At 38.6% G+C, this 17260-nt stretch overlaps 1 protein-coding gene across 1 annotated transcript; it reads left to right on the top strand.

The window, feature by feature from the left end:
* The first annotated feature begins 9329 nt into the window (after positions 1-9329).
* CCDC71L (coiled-coil domain containing 71 like) lies at positions 9330-13593 on the top strand. Its single transcript, XM_035254073.3, has one exon. It carries the CDS (start codon positions 9457-9459, stop codon positions 10162-10164), a length of 708 nt encoding a protein of 235 aa, XP_035109964.1. The 5' UTR covers positions 9330-9456; the 3' UTR covers positions 10165-13593.
* The last annotated feature ends 3667 nt before the right edge of the window (positions 13594-17260 follow it).

Below are 17260 nucleotides of genomic sequence, written 5' to 3'. Positions count from 1 at the left end.
GGCCTAGGCGTAAATGGGTCCTAAAGGTTGAAAAGTCTCATAATTTGAAGGCTTTTGAATAGCAGGTTAGAGTTTGTTCTCAATTTGGTAGGCAATGTAGATCCACTCAGAATTTCTGAGCACTAAAGGGACAGGACTGTGTTTTAGGGGTTTAATCTGGGTGGTACTAAGTAAAAATTTTTTAAAGATCACTTTATGATTCTGGAATTTTATATGCCTATTTATGCATCCTACTTATGTGTCTAAAAGCATCATATTGTTTTTAAAGTAATATGAATTCACTGATGCTTATTTATGTAACTGTAGTATTTTGATCTTTTTTCAGTATTTATGATTTAATATGTTAATATTCTTCCAATATGATACTAATAGTGTCAAACTGGGTAGTTATTTTTACATGTAATCAGAGTTGAGCTCCAAAATTATTAAGCAAAAGGAGAGTACAAGCGTGGTCTACAATTGAGATCAAACAGTCTGAGAGCTTATAAAAAATTATGGGATGACTTCAATTTATTTTTAATAGGTTTTTCAGGTTTAATAGGTTAGGGGAAAACTCATAGACACAGCATATTTCGATTTCAAGAAAAATGTGACAGTGTTTCTTCTAATACCTTCCTGGATAAGAAATTGTGAGCTGGATGATAAAAGTCTTCAGGCTAATGGGCAAACCATACACAAAAAGTGCTTACAGATGGGTGTGTATCAGCATGATCAAGTCTCCAGTAGAGTGACAAAGGTCTTTGTCATTGAGTCTTTTCCAGTTGTTAGTGCCATTGGAGACTTGGTTTAAGGTGGAAGGATGCTTGTTTAATTTACTAAAAGGATTAATCAAAATCAGATATTATAGAATTTAGATCTGAAAGTACCACAAGAGGTGGAATGTTGTACTGAAATCAACAAAATGAAATTTAATAGGGATAAATGTAAAGTCATCAACCCTAGGCCGTGGACCGGTACAAGTCTGTGGTTTGTTAGGAACCAGTCTGTGCAGCAGCAGGTGAGCAGCAGGTGAGCAGGCATTACTCTCTGAGCTCCGCCTCCTGTCAGATCAGCAGTGGCGTTAGATTCTCATAGGAGCATGATCCCTATTGTGAACTGCACATGCAAAGGAATCTGGGTTGCACGCTCCTTATGAGAATCTAACTAATGCCTTATGATCTGAGGGGTCCACGGAAAAACTGTCTTTCACAAAACTGGTCCCTGTTGCCAAAAAGTTTGGAGACCCTGCTCCAAGTACAGTAAAGTTCAGGGTACACTTAATTTTGCAGTAATTCATATGAGAAAAAAATCGTTTCTAGTTGATGTTAAATTTAATATCAGTTAACAATATAAAGAAATTGCTTACGTTGCAGTTTTGACATAATCTAAAATTTATGGAGATCGGTTTTATGAAGTTCTAAGAGACAGGGCAATGGGTAAAATAAAACGGAACTAGGTTTTGGATTAAACATGAGGAAAAATCTTTGTTCCTTAGGATTTTGATTAACATAAGGCCTAGCTAATTTCAAGTCTGGTCAATTTCTTGGTACATTTCCAATTTGGTCAATTTCTGATCAATAATTAAGTAAACTGATACAAAATATTGTTATAGCCTAATCCTTTCACTTTGTTTTCTGTTTATTCTCTCATTTTCATTTCTCTATTTTTTTCTGTGTATTACTTAAACTTCTTTTTTAGAATTCTAGTTTGATTTATCTGTAATGTTTTAAAAATATCTTTCGATAGCTTTTTCAGTGGTTGATCTAGGTGTTACACTGTACAATTGACTCTTGAACAACACAGATTTGAACTGTGGGAGTCCACCTCTATGTGGATTTTTTTTCAATGAAAGTTACAAGTGTGCCTGCCTTTCCTATTTTCCTTTCCCTCTCTCCACCTCTTTTCACCTCTGCCACCTTGAGATAGCAAGACCAATCCCTCTTCTTCTTCCTCCTTAGCCTACTCAATGTGAAGATCAAGAGGAGGAAGATCCTTATGATGACCCACTTCCACTAATGAATAGTGAGTGTATTCTCTCTTCCGTATGATTTTCTTTTTTCTTTTTTGAGATGGAGTTTCGCTCTTGTTACCCAGGCTGGAGTGCAATGGTGCGATCTCAGCTCACCGCAACCTCTGCTTCCTGGGTTCAGGCAATTCTCCTGCCTCAGCCTCCTGAGTAGCTGGGATTACAGGCATGTGCCACCATGCCCAGCTAATTTTTTGTATTTTTAGTAGAGACAGGGTTTACCATGTTGACCAGGAAGGTCTCAATCTCTTGACCTTGTGATCCACCTGCCTTGGCCTCCCAAAGTGCTGGGTTTACAGGTGTGAACCACCGCACCCGGCCCCATATGATTTTCTTAATAACATTTTCTCAAGTTTGCTTTATTGTAAGAATACAATATATAATATTTATGCAAAATATTGTTAACCAACTCTATGTTATCAGTAAGGTTTCTAGTCAATTGTCAGGCTGCTAATGTTAAATTCGATGGAATCAAAAGTTAAACTTGCATTTTCAACTGCATAAGGAGTCAGTGCTTCTAACCCCCATGTTGTTCAAGGGTCAACTGTATATATATAACTTATCCCAGACTACTGGTGTCATTTTTACCAATCCTAGTGAAATATAGAAACCTTATATCTTTTTATGTCCCTTTATCCTGACTCTAACATATTTGTTTAAAATACTTTTTCTACATACATACAGAGCCACATCTGTGTTACTAATTTTCACTTCAACCATTGGATTAGTCTGTGTGGGCTGCCATAATAAAATATCACACACTGTGTGTTTTAAACAATAGAAATTTATTTTCTCATAGTTCTAGACACAGGGAAGTCCAAGATAAGGTGTCAGCCAATTTGGTTCCTTGTGAATGCTTTCTTCTTGGCTTGCAGATGGCTGCCTTCTTGCTGTATCCTCATAAAATGGAGGAGAGACCTCTGGTATCTCTCTTATAAGGGCACCAGCCCTTCTAGATTTGAGTCCTACTCTTATGACCTTTATTTAACCTTTATCACCTCTTCATAGGCCCTATCTCTAAATACAGTCACACTGGGGATTAGAGCTTCAAGATATAATTTTTGGGAGGACACAAACATTCAGTCCATAACAAACATCAAACATAATTTTGAAAACTAAAGAGGAGAAGAAAAGTCTATTCTGTTTACCCGGGTTTTTGCTTACCATGATTTTTCTTCCATTCTAATATTTCAAGAATCCTTCTTTTACTGCTTCCTATTTAGAGAACTTCCATTAGCCATTCTTTAGGGTAGGTCCATGGGCAACAAATACTGTTTTCCTTCACGTGAGAATCTCTTGATCTCCTATTCATTCTTAAAGGATATTTTCAGTCAATAGAAATTTGAGTCAACAATTCTTTTCTTTCAGCATGTGAAAAAAGTTGAGCCACTTCCTCAGGCCTCCATGGTTTCTGAAGAGAAATCTGCTGACATTTGAATTGCTTTTCTCTCATAAGTGTTGTTTTTTTATCTAGCTGCTTTCAATATTTTTTTCATCTCCAGTTTTCAGAAATTTGATGTGTTTTGATGAGGATTTCTTTGGGTTAATCTTATTTGGATTTGTTCTTGAATCTGTGTATTTATGTCTTTTGCAAATTTGGAACATTTTCAGCCATTCTTTCTTTAAGGACTTTTTCCATTCTCATCTTTTTTCTCCTATCTTTCCAGATCTCTAATGACAGAAATATTAGATCTTATAGTCCCAGAGGCCCCTGAAGGCTTTTATTTATTTATTTTTTTGAGACAGAGTTTCACTCTTGTTACCCAGGCTGGAGTGCAATGGTGCGATCTCAGCTCACCACAGCCTCTGCCTCCTGGGTTCAGGCAATTCTCCTGCCTCAGCCTCCTGAGTAGCTGGGATTACAGGCACACGCCACCATGCCCAGATAATTTTTTGTATTTTTAGTAGAGACGGGGTTTCACCATGTTGACTAGGATGGTCTCAATCTCTTGACCTTGTGATCCACCCGCCTCGGCCTCCCAAAGTGCTGGGATTACAGGCGTGAGCCACTGCGATCAGCCTATTTGTCCTCTGTTCAGATTGAATAATATCTATTATTCTATCTTTAAGTTCACCAATTCTTTCCTCTGTCCTCTCTCTTCTAATGTTGAGCCCATCCACTGAGCTTTTTATTTTGGTTGTTATATATATATTTTTCAGTTCTAAAAATCTTATCTAGTTCTTTTTTATATCACTTGATTCTTTGCTGAGACTTTCTATTTCTTTGAAGTAGCTTTTTAGTTTTCATTTGTTTTAAGAATGTTCATAATTGCTTATTGAAATATTTTTTGATGGCTGCTTTTGTTATATAATTATAACCTTTATTATATAATTCTAATATCTTTCTCATCTCATTGTTGGCATCTATTGATAATCTTTCTTTATTCAGTTTGGGGGCTTTCTGGCAAATAATTTCTTATTGAAACATGAATGTTTTGGGTATTACATTATAAAACTTTGGATCTTATTTAAATTTGTTGTAGCTGGTTTTCTAACACTGTTCTAATGGAGGTGGGGTGAGCACTGCCTCAGTACTGCCAGGTCAGAGTCCAGATTTCTCTGTTTCCACTGACACCTGAATTGGGGAAAGGAGCTCCTTATTATTGCTGAATGAGGGTGGGAATTCTGGCTTCTCACTGGGGCTTGGGAGGTGGGTAGGATTGTCTTGTTATATTTCCCACATGTTCTCCACTGACACTGCCAGTAAGGATTGCCTGTTTACTGCCTAGCAAGGATTAAAGTCCCGATTCCTTATCCAGCCTCCTCTCATACCACCCGAACAGAGGTGGTGGGGTGCCTTTTTATAGCCTGGCAAGGGTAAAAGTCATAGTATTTTTTCTGTGATGTTTTGCAGCAGTAGGAAAATTATTTTCTAAAAGCATTCTGTTTTGTTAGGCTGCCCCTCCTTTCCTGGTCCTATAGCTAGAGAAGATTTCGTTGGGGCTTTTTATGTTGGCATCTGTTGGCATTTTTTGGTTGCTGGCTTATCTAGCACTCAGTCTCAGATGAAGAAAGGAAACTCAGGGAACTCACTGCCATGCCCTTGTTTTGGTTCTCTGAGGTCTCTAGCCTATCTGCCTTCTCTTCTCCATTTTTCAGAGTCTTCTTATATATGTATTTACATATAACATCCAAGGTTTTTAGTTGCAATTAACAGGAAAAATAGGGAAAGTACATGTATTCCTATAAGCAAAAGAATGTCCTATTGTCTCAGTTTATATGGTCTTTATGTATTTCACATGAAGCAGTTTTAGAGCATATTGGGGTTTAGATAACTTTTATATAAAAATCTAAATTACTTTTAGAATAGGTCTAATGACAAGGCTGAATTTTTTCTTGCTGAATCATGCAATATTTAACATCATTTGCGCTAACAATTAATGCTATCCCTTGGATTAAGTACAAAATGTAGAATGTTAGAAACAATTCTGCACTAGAGTTAAGAGATCTAGGTTCTAGCTGAAAGTTTTCCACTATTCAGCTCTGTGACCTTGGGCCGATCTCTTGGCATCTCAGAATTCTTGTCTGAATTAACAGTGTTGGACTCATTAGATGATCTCTAAGTTTCCTTCTAGCTGTAAAGTTTTTTATTTTCCTTTCATCAGTGCTACTACTTTTAAAACAAATGTGTAGATACTCTATAATGCAGGATTTAAAATATGTTGATGAAACCAAGTAACATCTTCAAAAATAAATAAGACAAATAGGAATTGCTATTATTTATTGAATGCTGTGTTCCAGACACTACAGTAAGCGTTTTATGAATATTCTCTCATCCAATTCTTAAAACTTTGAAGTTAGAGTTTACACTCACTTTACAGATGAGAATGCTGAGGCTCAGAAAGGTGAAAAGTGTGTCTAAGAATATTTTGTTATAAAGATATAATTGACCCCAAGTTTATTTGATTCCAGAGCTGATGTTTGCAACCACTTAAATAGACTTTTCAAATTTTTTTTGGCTACTTTTCAAGAGGCAAATAATTTTATAGAAATTGAATTCTAAAGCAATGCTTCTGGGTAGCTAAAAGATACATTTTTCCCATGACTTTATTCTACTTGGATTTATTTTTTAACTATATAAATTATGAATACAGAAAACAAACAGATTTTTTTGTTTCTTACTATTTATCACTAATTTAGCAGACATAGGAAGCATTATCACTTTTGAGATGTAAAGGAATAAACTGAGGATTGTTAAATATCATTATTCTAGAGCAAAAATTTCATTTACCAACTTTCCATAAACTTCAGAGTATCTCAAGAGAGTCTCAGGAACTAGAATAGATATGTTATTTCTATGTGTAAATTTTGCTCATTAATGGAGATTGAATAAGGAATCATTTGCAAGACTATTATTAAAGTTAATTTAAAAGGTGGAGGTCAAGAAAAAATTAAAAATAATAGAGGAGACAGAATAGAGCAAATAATGTCAAATATAAAAGTATACAATAACATAAGGACTTCATCATGATGTTAGTTCCTAAAAATATTTCAAAAAATAGTGTTTGGTTTTAAGTAATTTAAATCACATGCATTATAAAACAAACTCTTGAATACTTGGCAATTTGTTGAGAGCTTATGTTTTATTAGAACCAAAACTGTGATTAAAAAAGATTTATCGGCCGGGCCCGGTGGCTCAAGCCTGTAATCCCAGCACTTTGGGAGGCCGAGGCGGGTGAATCACGAGGTCAAGAGATCGAGACCTGGTCAACATGGTGAAACCCCGTCTCTACTAAAAATACAAAAAATTAGCTGGGCATGGTGGCGCGTGCCTGTAATCCCAGCTACTCAGGAGGCTGAGGCAGGAGAATTGCCTGAACCCAGGAGGCGGAGGCTGCGGTGAGCCGAGATCTCGCTATTGCACTCCAGCCTGGGTAACAAGAACGAAACTCCGTCTCAAAAAAAAAAAAAGATTTATCTTCTTAACTGAAATAAGTTCTATACATTTGTGTAAATGCCTGGAATGTGTGTGTGTGTGTGTGTGTATATATATATATATATATATATGGCAAAGTCCCTGAAGATTTTATAAAATGATGATTATCAAGGAAGGAAGGGGATTCCATTATGAAAAGCCGGTCTACTTTAATCCTTGTTTTTCATTATGAAGTCCCCCTAACTTTCCCATGGCTTACTGATTTTCTATGTCAATCTGCAGGGGTATTCCAATGGAAATTATTCAAATTTTACTTTACTATGTGTTCTCAGAATTATGGAAAGAGCAAATTGTGATGTAAAGAGTTGTTGCTATATCATTCTTTTATAAGGATTTAGGAAGCTGGTAATTGGCTCTGTAATCTTGTTCTGAGATCAGAGTGTGCTTTTCTAGGAAAACGATTTTCTCTTCAGAAAGTTACCATGATTTTGGTAGAGAGCTGTTTCCTGGTCAGTTTTATTTTTGCCATAAACTCATTGTGTGGTGAGAGCCTTCAAGAATTTGAAATCTCTGGTGTAGAGCTTTCAAATTATTTACTTTAGGTTTTATTGAAACTGAACAAACAAAATATTATTCATAAACTCATTATGAGACAGAGAAAAACTGCTCAATTCTGGGTGGGGTAGAAGTAGGAACAGGGGTACGGCTCTGTCCTTGGTCATTCCACTCATGCATAAAGCATGTTCTGTTGAATTCTTTAGAGCCTGGACAACACAGTTTGAAAAACCTTCAGGGAAATACAAAGATCACTAGCTTAGAAATGGAAAGATTTAGAATCCCAGTTCTGCTATCAGCAAGCTGTATTACTGAACCTCTACTGGTACAGATTTCCTCATATGTTAAATAAGGAGAATGAACTAGGTCTCTTTCAGCTCCAATATTTGAGGAAACCATTAGCAACTATATGTAAATCACAAAACTTCTGTGCTTTATTTGTTCATTCCTGCAAAATAAGATGCTTCCTGGGTAAAATTCCCATGCCTACCTCAAAAAGTGTCTGGAGATTTTTTTTTTAACCTTAAGAAATTTAAAGGAGTTCTGTGAAAATAGCAATATAAATTATACAATATAAAATTGTCCTGTTCTAAGCCATTTCTGACTCCATTTGGGATAAGCAGTGGTTTTCATTGATTCATGCAACAAACATATTGAGTACCCACTACCTGACAGGAATTGAGTTAGGTATAGAGGACAGAAAGATGACTAAAGAATGTCCACAAAAAAAAAAAAAAAAAAAAAAAAGAATGTCCACAACTCTCCTCTCAATACAAAAGGTAATGTGTTCTTAACAATGTTTTTCAACAAAAACTTATCACTGATCCATGCAGCAAACACATTGAGTACCCACTACCTGACAGGAATTGAGTTAGGTATAGAGGACAGAAAGATGACTAAAGAATGTCCACAACTCTCCTCTCAATACAAAAGGTAATGTGTTCTTAACAATGTTTTTCAACAAAAACTTATCTATTGTTTGCAATGATGCATCCTTTCTAAATGATAGGGATGGCTCTGATATTTTAAAACTAAATGAAGAATGAACTGGCACTCTTAAAGAGCTGTGTATTTAAAACTATGTATATTACACAGAATGGCTTTATTGCAATTGATCTTTGATCAATTTGAGCAGAGTGTTTAGTTTTATAGGGTATGAGATGCTTTGCTTTCTGGATAAGCAGAGTCTGTCTTAAATATGAAGATGGCTCCACTGTCCAGAGGGAGACTCCAGTCTCTCAGCTGCCACCCACGCACATTAGCTGAATGATTCTGGATTACTACTGGCTTCTTGAGAAGGACTGGGGTCAAGACAGAAGAGTTTTGAATGAAGATGCCAGAAGAGGCCTTTGAGAGGGTGAATGGGAATCGTGAAAGGCCCATTTCCCCTAGACTTAAACCCAAATTCCCTATCCGTGATACCAGCAACATCCTTTAGGCAAATCTCCCTTTGTTATTCACACTGGTAGAGCTCCCAGCTCAATCCACAACTGCACACCACCTCACTCTGAGAGTCTCTCTTCCCAAGGTGGAGCCAACATTCACCCTCTTACTCTAGACATGGCAACGCTCCTAGAACCACCCAACCATTGACTTACGTTCAAAGGCCATCACCATCACCCACCCCAGCACCATCTTCCAGGAACTGGCCTTTCCCTCATCAGTCCCCGCCCCTCTTCTGAGAGCACCCAATGGGTGGAGTCGGGGCTGTGGTGGGAGGGGCCTGAGGCGGGCACATTTAAAGAAAGGCAGCCGGTGAAAAGAGGCAAGAGAGGAGAAGAAAGAGAAACTAGGGGGGGTGAGGCGCCGTCCAATGACAAAGCCCAGGGGTGGGCGCTGGCCGCCATCTTGTACCGGGCGGCAGGATATTCGCCCGCGTCCTCCGCCCTCAGAGGGGGAGGGGCGGCGGCAGAGGCGAGAAAAGTAGCTACAGACGCCAGCAGCGGCCACCGCCGCGGAGCCGACGCGGAGTGGGACGGCAGCGGCGGCAGCGGGACCCGGCGAGTACGAGCGGCCTTGGATGCGTCGCAGCATGAAGAGGCGGCGGCGCCGTGCCCCGGTCGCCCCAGCTGCGGCCGCCCGGGGCGGTGGCTTTAGGGCAGAAGACGGGGCCGGGCTGGAGGCGCAGGAGGAGAAGGTGGTGTACTCGCGGTCGCAACTGTCGCTGGCTGACAGCACCAAGGCGCTGGGCGACGCCTTCAAGATCTTCATGCCCCGCAGCACGGAGTTCATGAGCTCGGACGCGGAGCTCTGGAGCTTCCTCTGCAGCCTCAAGCACCAGTTCTCTCCGCACATCCTGCGCAGCAAGGACGTCTACGGCTACTCCTCCTGCCGGGCCCTGGTGCCCGACCCCCCGTTACCCCCCACCGCCCGCAGCCAGGCGCGCCGGCCGGCACCGCGCGCCATGGCCAAGAGGAGGCGCCGCGGAGCCCGGGCGACTGCCGCCCGCAGGAGAAAGCCCCAGCCACCTCCCGCGCCGCTGCTGGCCCCGGAGGAGAGCTGCCGGGACAAGCCTGTGGCCCCCGGGCCCTGCTTCGGGGGCCGCACCCTGGAGGAGATCTGGAGGGCTGCTACCCCGACGCTGACCACCTTTCCCACCATCCGCGTCGGCAGCGACGTGTGGGGTGAGCGCAGCCTGGCGGCGGCGCGGCGCAGAGCACGCCAGATCCTGCAAGTGAATCTGGAACCCATGGTGAGGCTCCGCCGCTTCCCGGTGCCCCGAGCGTGAGGCGCGGCCCCCGTAGCGCCTCCTGCCGGCTCCGATCGGCGGAATTGACAGAGCTTCCTCCCGGAGGAATGGACAAGTGTCAGTCGAGTGTTTACAGATCCGGCCAGGACCCCGGCCCCCAGTGCACTTTATGCACGAAGAAGTCACCGGATGGTTGTCCCTGCCCTGCGCCCCCGGGCCGTGGCGCCGTCGTCTTGGACTCCGGGGCAAGTGTGGCCTCTGCTGCCCCCATCACCCGGCCTGCAGACGGAGGGGACAGCCGGACCCATAGGGGAGGTCCCTTCCTGACCCCAGATTGAGACGTCTCCAGGACCTTAGGGGCAGATCCGTTTTCTCCCTGTTGGACTCTACCTCACTGGTCTGGAAGTCCTCCGAAGAAGACATTATTTTTCCAAAGGAATTTGGTTTTGTGCTTGTGTAATAAAGCCAGAATTTACTTGCTCTTTATTCCCCCCTTTTTTTCACTGCCACCCCTCTTTCTGGACAGAAGTTCGAACATGTGGTGTTGCACTAGTTTGTGCTCAGGGTATTCTGAAGCCCACTCGTTTCCTAATTTTTACTGGATTCCAAAGCTTTGATGGAGGATATTTTTTAAGAGGTTCAAGCTTGTGAATGTTAGTAGTGCAAGGATTTGGATGGGCTCAGTGATTACAAACAAAGACATGCAAAATATAACTTTAAACATTTTCAAGGTGTTTCTAAAGGTTTTATATATTGAAACTTAATGTTTATATTTACTGAGCTCCTAAAAATGGTAGAATACACGTGAAAACTTTTGTTTAGGAAAAATTAACTTGTTAAATTCTCTTGAATTGAATAAAAAAAATGCATTGAAACCATATGGCGTGTGATTAAAAAAATGAGTGAATTGTGAAGAACTGGCTTTGGTTGCAGGAGTGACTGGAATCTGACTGGAGATCATTTGGCCCCTCTCCTGGTCTAACATACAAATCCAGGAATATTATGCATTAAAGTATGTATTTTGAAATACATTACGAGGAAAATGTATTTTAAAATGGGACTTGCATAGGAGAGATGCCTGTGTGTAAACATTATGACTAAAATGATATACAGAATACCCATTTGAGTTCTGAGAACTATTAATGAAGAGGGGTGGAGGCATTTCTTGGTATCAAATAACTGGTTGAGGTTACTTTGGGCAAAATCTATTTCCTTTTTTTTGTTGTTGTTGGATAACAAGAAATGTCTAGACTAATATTCACTTTTACAAACATCATGAATATTAGTTGACTTTAAGTTGACTTTTTGGTCACATCATTTTTTTAACCTTCTTGCCACTCATGTCTCCAGTTCTAGGTCTTTGACAGCTGAAGACCACAGGAATTAAACAGGCGAGCCACACAGGCTACTGACCCTGCTTTACGCTTTTATAGTGTTTATACCATATAGCCCAGTGTGGAATTCTTGATTATCCAAGTGCCTTTGGTCATTTGTGGCAGGAAGACTTAATAGTTTTTAACCAGTGGTGCCACAGCCAACTTTTACTGCAATACCTAAAGGGTCAAGTAGTGTTTTTGTACCACTATTATTTGAAATTTAAATATTCTGCCATAAAACGATCCATACTGGGCTGGAACTTGACATGTGAAATCCTTAATACTAAAGTTTATCTCTGCTTGGCAGCTTCTTAGGACAATAATGAGAGTTGCAATTTTAACTCTTGTGTTCCTAGAATTCAAATGGCATAGCTTTCTGAAATGAATATTTCAAGTTTAGTAGTCCATATAGGAGTGTTGTGACTTTAATTTCAGTATTCTTGTTTTGTTAAAAGAATATATACACACACACACACACACATATATATAACTTTATGCCAGTTTTCTAGTAAGCCTCGGTCTTTTATTCACTACTCAATGATAATGCATTGTTACAAACACTGTCACATGAGTAAACAAAAATGAATAATTCTTTAGAAGATAGAGAATGTTAAATCATATTTGTGATAGGAAGCTGATACATATTCTTTTGGTTATTAGCTTCCATTGCCAATTGTATTTCAGATGCATAGGGTTTTCTTCCCAAAAATATATTGTTAACTTTTATAGCTAACTAGCACCTGGAAAAAAATGTATTTGTACAACTTCACTATTGTATATAGTTTTATAATAATTACAAATAAATCCAATGGCCATATTAGAATGTAATTTCAACATATAGCTTATCTAGATAGTTTTCCAGAGGATTTTGAAATTCGGCTTAGCTGGGAGGGTAGCTGGTCAGCACACAACTGAAACATAAGCCTTGACACCATTCATTTATTGTAACTGAGATTCTTGACATTTTTCTCTCCTATGCCTTGTTACTTTAGTAACATAAACGAACTTGAACTCACATAAATGCTTATTTGAATTATTTGGGGTATCTGATGCCATTTTGGATCTGATTTTTCATCTTGAATTCAATATGGTGTTCATCTGGGCTATTAAAAAATTAGGCCATTTCTAGTCTGTGAAATAAGATGTAAAATATCTTTATTTTTGCTGTTTCCTCTGGTAAAAACCTATGTTACAACTTTTAAAATGTGAAGCAACATCTTATATAGTTGACTGGTACACTAATAGGAAAGTGAAAGTATTTCATGGGTACTTTGGGACCGAATGTGAAAATAAACTTGGCATAGTGGCCTTTATGATGAGGCATCCCCTTACTGTCCTCTAAAGTGAAGTCTGTAGTTTACGTAGCTTGTAGAGTTTTTGAAAGAAATCCCCTGATCTTTATTCATTCTCTTGCCTTCTCTTATATCTCATATGGCACAAGTAGAAGGGGAAGCCAGGAGGAAATTCATCACCTTGCTATGCTTTTATTTGATTTTTAACTCCTGAGTGCCTAAATGTGGTGACTGGCACCTCACATAACCTTTTGAGATTCCTAATGTCATTTTTATCCTTCTGGTCAACCAGCAACATATCTTTATGTTACTAAAACCAGTAACGTCATAATTGTTGACGCCAAGTTTCATTGTTGATAGTGCAAAGTGTTGCTGTTGTGGTGTGTATTTATTTTGTTCAAGTTTGAATATTGACAAGCGTAACTTAAGCAGGTGACTGACACCTATGGATCTGCTATGTGCAAATGATAGTACTATTTTTTAAAAAACTTTAGTAAATTTTAAAAATATTTGAATACAAAATATCTGAGCAGTTTTGAACTCAAAAGTTTTTCATTGTTTTAAGGGTTGCCACAGGACTCTTTAATGGTTTTTGATGGACGTATATGCCTAATATTTACTTTATTGGTGTGTTTAAAATATTTTTTGATAGACTATTATGTCTTAAGTGCACTAGAAAACAATTGTTTGTAATGGAATCGAAGTGTTTCCCTGGACAGTTTGATGTGCATATGGTTAAGATTTATAATCTGCTTGTACTTTGCTTTTTAACTTATTAACTGTAAATAAATTTTAGAGAATACGCAGTGTCTAGTTTTCCTAATGATTTGTTTGGAAATAGTATTTGTGTTTGCATGTGACTCAGAAAACATCTTAATTTACAATTTGATAAATTTTGACTTTTTCGTGAACTTCGAACTCCCAGAAATCTTGAGATTTGTTTTTTGTGCTAACTCAGGAGTCTGTGTTCCATCAATTCTTAAATTGTCTAGTGAATTTCTAGAATGGTGCTGCAAGTCCAAGTTATTAACCAGTTTGCCAGCAATAGAATATCCTACAAAAAAATGCATCAAAATTCGCAATTCTCTAAATCCTGACCCGAGGTGCCCCTGTTTAAAGCTCCTGTTCTTTTATAGAGTGAAGGAAGTGAGAGTGCTCCATTTGAGTGCCAGCTGTAAGGGCTGTTCCACAGAATAAGGGTAGGGGGCTAGAATTTCCATTAGAATCTAGAAGACAGAAGTAGAGTATTAGTGAACAGCACAGCAAGGGCCAGATTCACAGATAGTATTGTGAGGGTTGAATTTGTCTTTGTACCTGAGCTCCTATTAGTTGGAGACAGTGTAGTGTAATAGGTGCGGAGTAACAGAGCCTGGGATGGAATTGTTATGCATACCTCCCTGACTTGCAAGTGTTGAGACTGTAGGTAAGTTACTTAAAATCTTTGTGCCTTAGCTTCCTCAACTATCAAATGTGATTAGTGAAAGAAACGATTGGGATATTGTAAGGATTAATAACTACCCCTTTCAAAGGGTAGAAATGCTAGACACATAGGAAGTATTAAATAAATGCTCTTAATTAGAGGTGTGCACAGTGAGAATAGGTATATATATATATATATACTGAGAGTGGTTCATTGGGAGTTTAGCTCTCCAGCTTTCTCAGCATCCCAAGACTATTGTGTGGTCTGAGAAAGCTGTAAGATAAATTAAGAGAATTTGTGCATGAATAAAAATGAAGACATAAATTATCTAATTTTTTAGCTTGCTGACTATGCAGTAGGAGATTATATAGTTGATTTATTACAATTTTCACTGCTAAAGTTTTTTTTAAATCAAGTCTTTTATTCTCTAAAAGACATTTAAATATTCTGCTATGTGTTTTACACTATCTGAGAATTTATAACAGTAATAGATTAAAGTTACTGATCCAAGAACTTACAAAGGTTTTGGACTACATTTTTGCTTAAACTCAGTAAGTGTTGCTTATAAACGATGTTAATTTATATGCATAGAACCAAGCTAGAATTAGTTTGTATAAAGTTTATAATTCAGGTGTTAAAGGAAACAAAGTGAGTACAGTAGTTATGCTTTAAACACCAGAAAATTATTACTGAAAGTAAAAACATCCTTGAAGCATTCATTGGCACACTTATTTTTGGATGTCAAATATAAAGTCTGTAATTTAGATCTAATTACTCATAGCACAAAGAATAGTAGAACATCCCCTAAATTGGTGAGCAAGCCAAAGTTGTAGTTATCTGAAAGTGACACAAAATAATTTCCTGGAAAATTATTAGATGAAAGTCATACAGGAGCAAGAAGCTAGAAATTGAGCCTAATTGCAGATTTCACAAAAGTGATGATTTCTCACTGTTTTCACTCTCTTGTGTCTTGGTAAGTGTCATTCTAAACCAAGATCTACAACATAATAAACATATCCGAAGCCAGTTGGAAAGTGATGATCATGGCAATGCCAAACATGTTTAGCTCAGAAAACTTGAATAAGTAGTCTACCGGACTCAGATCTGGACTCATTTAGCTTCTGAAAGTATTCAGAGAAGAGTTGGAGGTTCTTCCAAGTAGTAAAATTAACTGTGTACAAAATAAGTACAAAAATGTGTATATATTTCTCTTTTCAAGGATTTTTTCAAGTACATATTCTTTAAAGAATACAGAAAAAAAAAAGAGTATGACTTAGGGTCCTAAATCTTACAGAGTAAAAGAATTATTAAAGCAAAAACATGTATAAAAAGTACATATAAATGTACAGTTTGATGAATTTTCATAAATTCAATAGGCTCATGGAACTAGCACTCAGATTTTAAAAATACAATGATGAGTGCCTCTGAAGTTCTCCCTAACACCCCATCAGTCATTACCTACTTATCTTCCTGCCCAAGATAACCATTATTTTGACTTCTTATAGCATATTTTTTGCCTATTTTTGAACTTTATGTAGATGGAATTATTGGTCATGTGCCTAGCTCCTTTCACTTGAAATTATGTTTGTGAGATTCATTTATATCGTTGTATGTACTGTAATTGTAGATCATTTATTCTCATTGGTGTATAGAATTCCACTGTGTGAATATTGCACAATATATTCAAGTGTTGAGGGGCATTTGGGTAGATTCCAGTTTGAAGCAATTATAAATAAAGCTTGATGAATATTCTAGAATATGCCTTTTGATGAACATATGCATGTGTTTATTTTTTATTTTTATTTTTTGGCCTATATAGCTAGGAATGAATTTGCTGAGTCACAGGGTCACAGCGAATAATCATCTTTGGTGGACATTGCCAAACAGTTTTCCAAAGTGGATACATCAATTTATGTGGACTCTTGTAAAACTGAACTTCAAAAAGTTTGCTTTTTGTTATTCTTCTTTCCTTTCTTTCTTTTTTTTTCTTTTGAGACAGAGTCTCACTCTATTGCCCAGGCTGTAGTGAAGTGGCATGATCTTGCCTCAGTGCAACCTCTGCCTCCCAGGTTCAAGTGATTCTCTTGGCTCAGCCTCCCGAATAGCTGTGACTACAGGTGCATGCCAATGCGCCTGGCTAGTTTTTATTTTATTTTATTTTTAGTAGAGACGGGTTTTTGCCATAATGGCCAGGCTGGTCTTGAACTCCTGACCTCATGATATGCCTGCCTTGGCCTCCCAAAGTGCTGGGAGTACAGGCATGAGCCACCGCACCTGGCCTATTCTTCCTTTGTTCTTCAAACCTAAAGAAGTTTTGTTCCTTCTGCTCTTAACATGAAATGAAAAGACATTTCCCCCATGTTTTCCTCTTACTATTTTAAAGTAGAGCTTTTTGAGAAAAGTCTTTTATGTATTAGTTATTTTCTTCTCCATCCTTTATACAAAACCAGCTCTGAGAATAACGTTACCTATGTTAACCCAAGCCCAGAAAACTTAAATTGTCATAAAACCAAGCATTTGAGACTTGGATTCATAGTGTTCCTCTTCTACTCCTTGGGCCAGGATTCCACTGAAATTATCCATAACATAATGGAGACCCTGCCTCTGGAAAGAATTGTCTGATTCAACCTTATATGTTGTTTTTTCTAGAAAGTTAGACATTGAGAGGACTGGGAGTTGGATGACAGAGAGGGAGGCTTTGAAGTAGTGCCGAATATTCAGGTTTGCTTGAAGTCAGCTGAGAAAAGGAGACTCCTATCTTGGGAGGTGCTGGCTCAGCAGGGCTCAACTCTCAACTGTGAAATGAATGAAAAATGTACTCATGAGAGCCCACTGGAAGGATGCCTCCAGAACTCTAAAAGGGAGTTGTTCCTTTTCCTCATTAAGTAAAGCGTCTTGGAGGATATTTATTTTACCCTTGCATGTCCACAGCACTTCACACCGAGCGGTTGTGTTGTTATTATTATACTTCCTTATGTATTTCTCTCATCTTCCCTCCTAGATTGTGAATTCCTCATTGGCAGGACTTGTCTTTCTCATCTCTGTAT

This window comes from Callithrix jacchus, chromosome 11, assembly GCF_049354715.1.
Source record: "Callithrix jacchus isolate 240 chromosome 11, calJac240_pri, whole genome shotgun sequence".
NCBI lineage: Eukaryota > Metazoa > Chordata > Mammalia > Primates > Cebidae > Callithrix > Callithrix jacchus.
This window is presented reverse-complemented; position numbering and strand designations above follow the sequence as displayed.

What these genes read in the sequence shown, in the direction of transcription:
- CCDC71L (XM_035254073.3), top strand. Translation starts at nt 9,457, where the DNA reads ATGCGTCGCAGCATGAAGAGGCGGCGGCGCCGTGCCCCGGTCGCCCCA.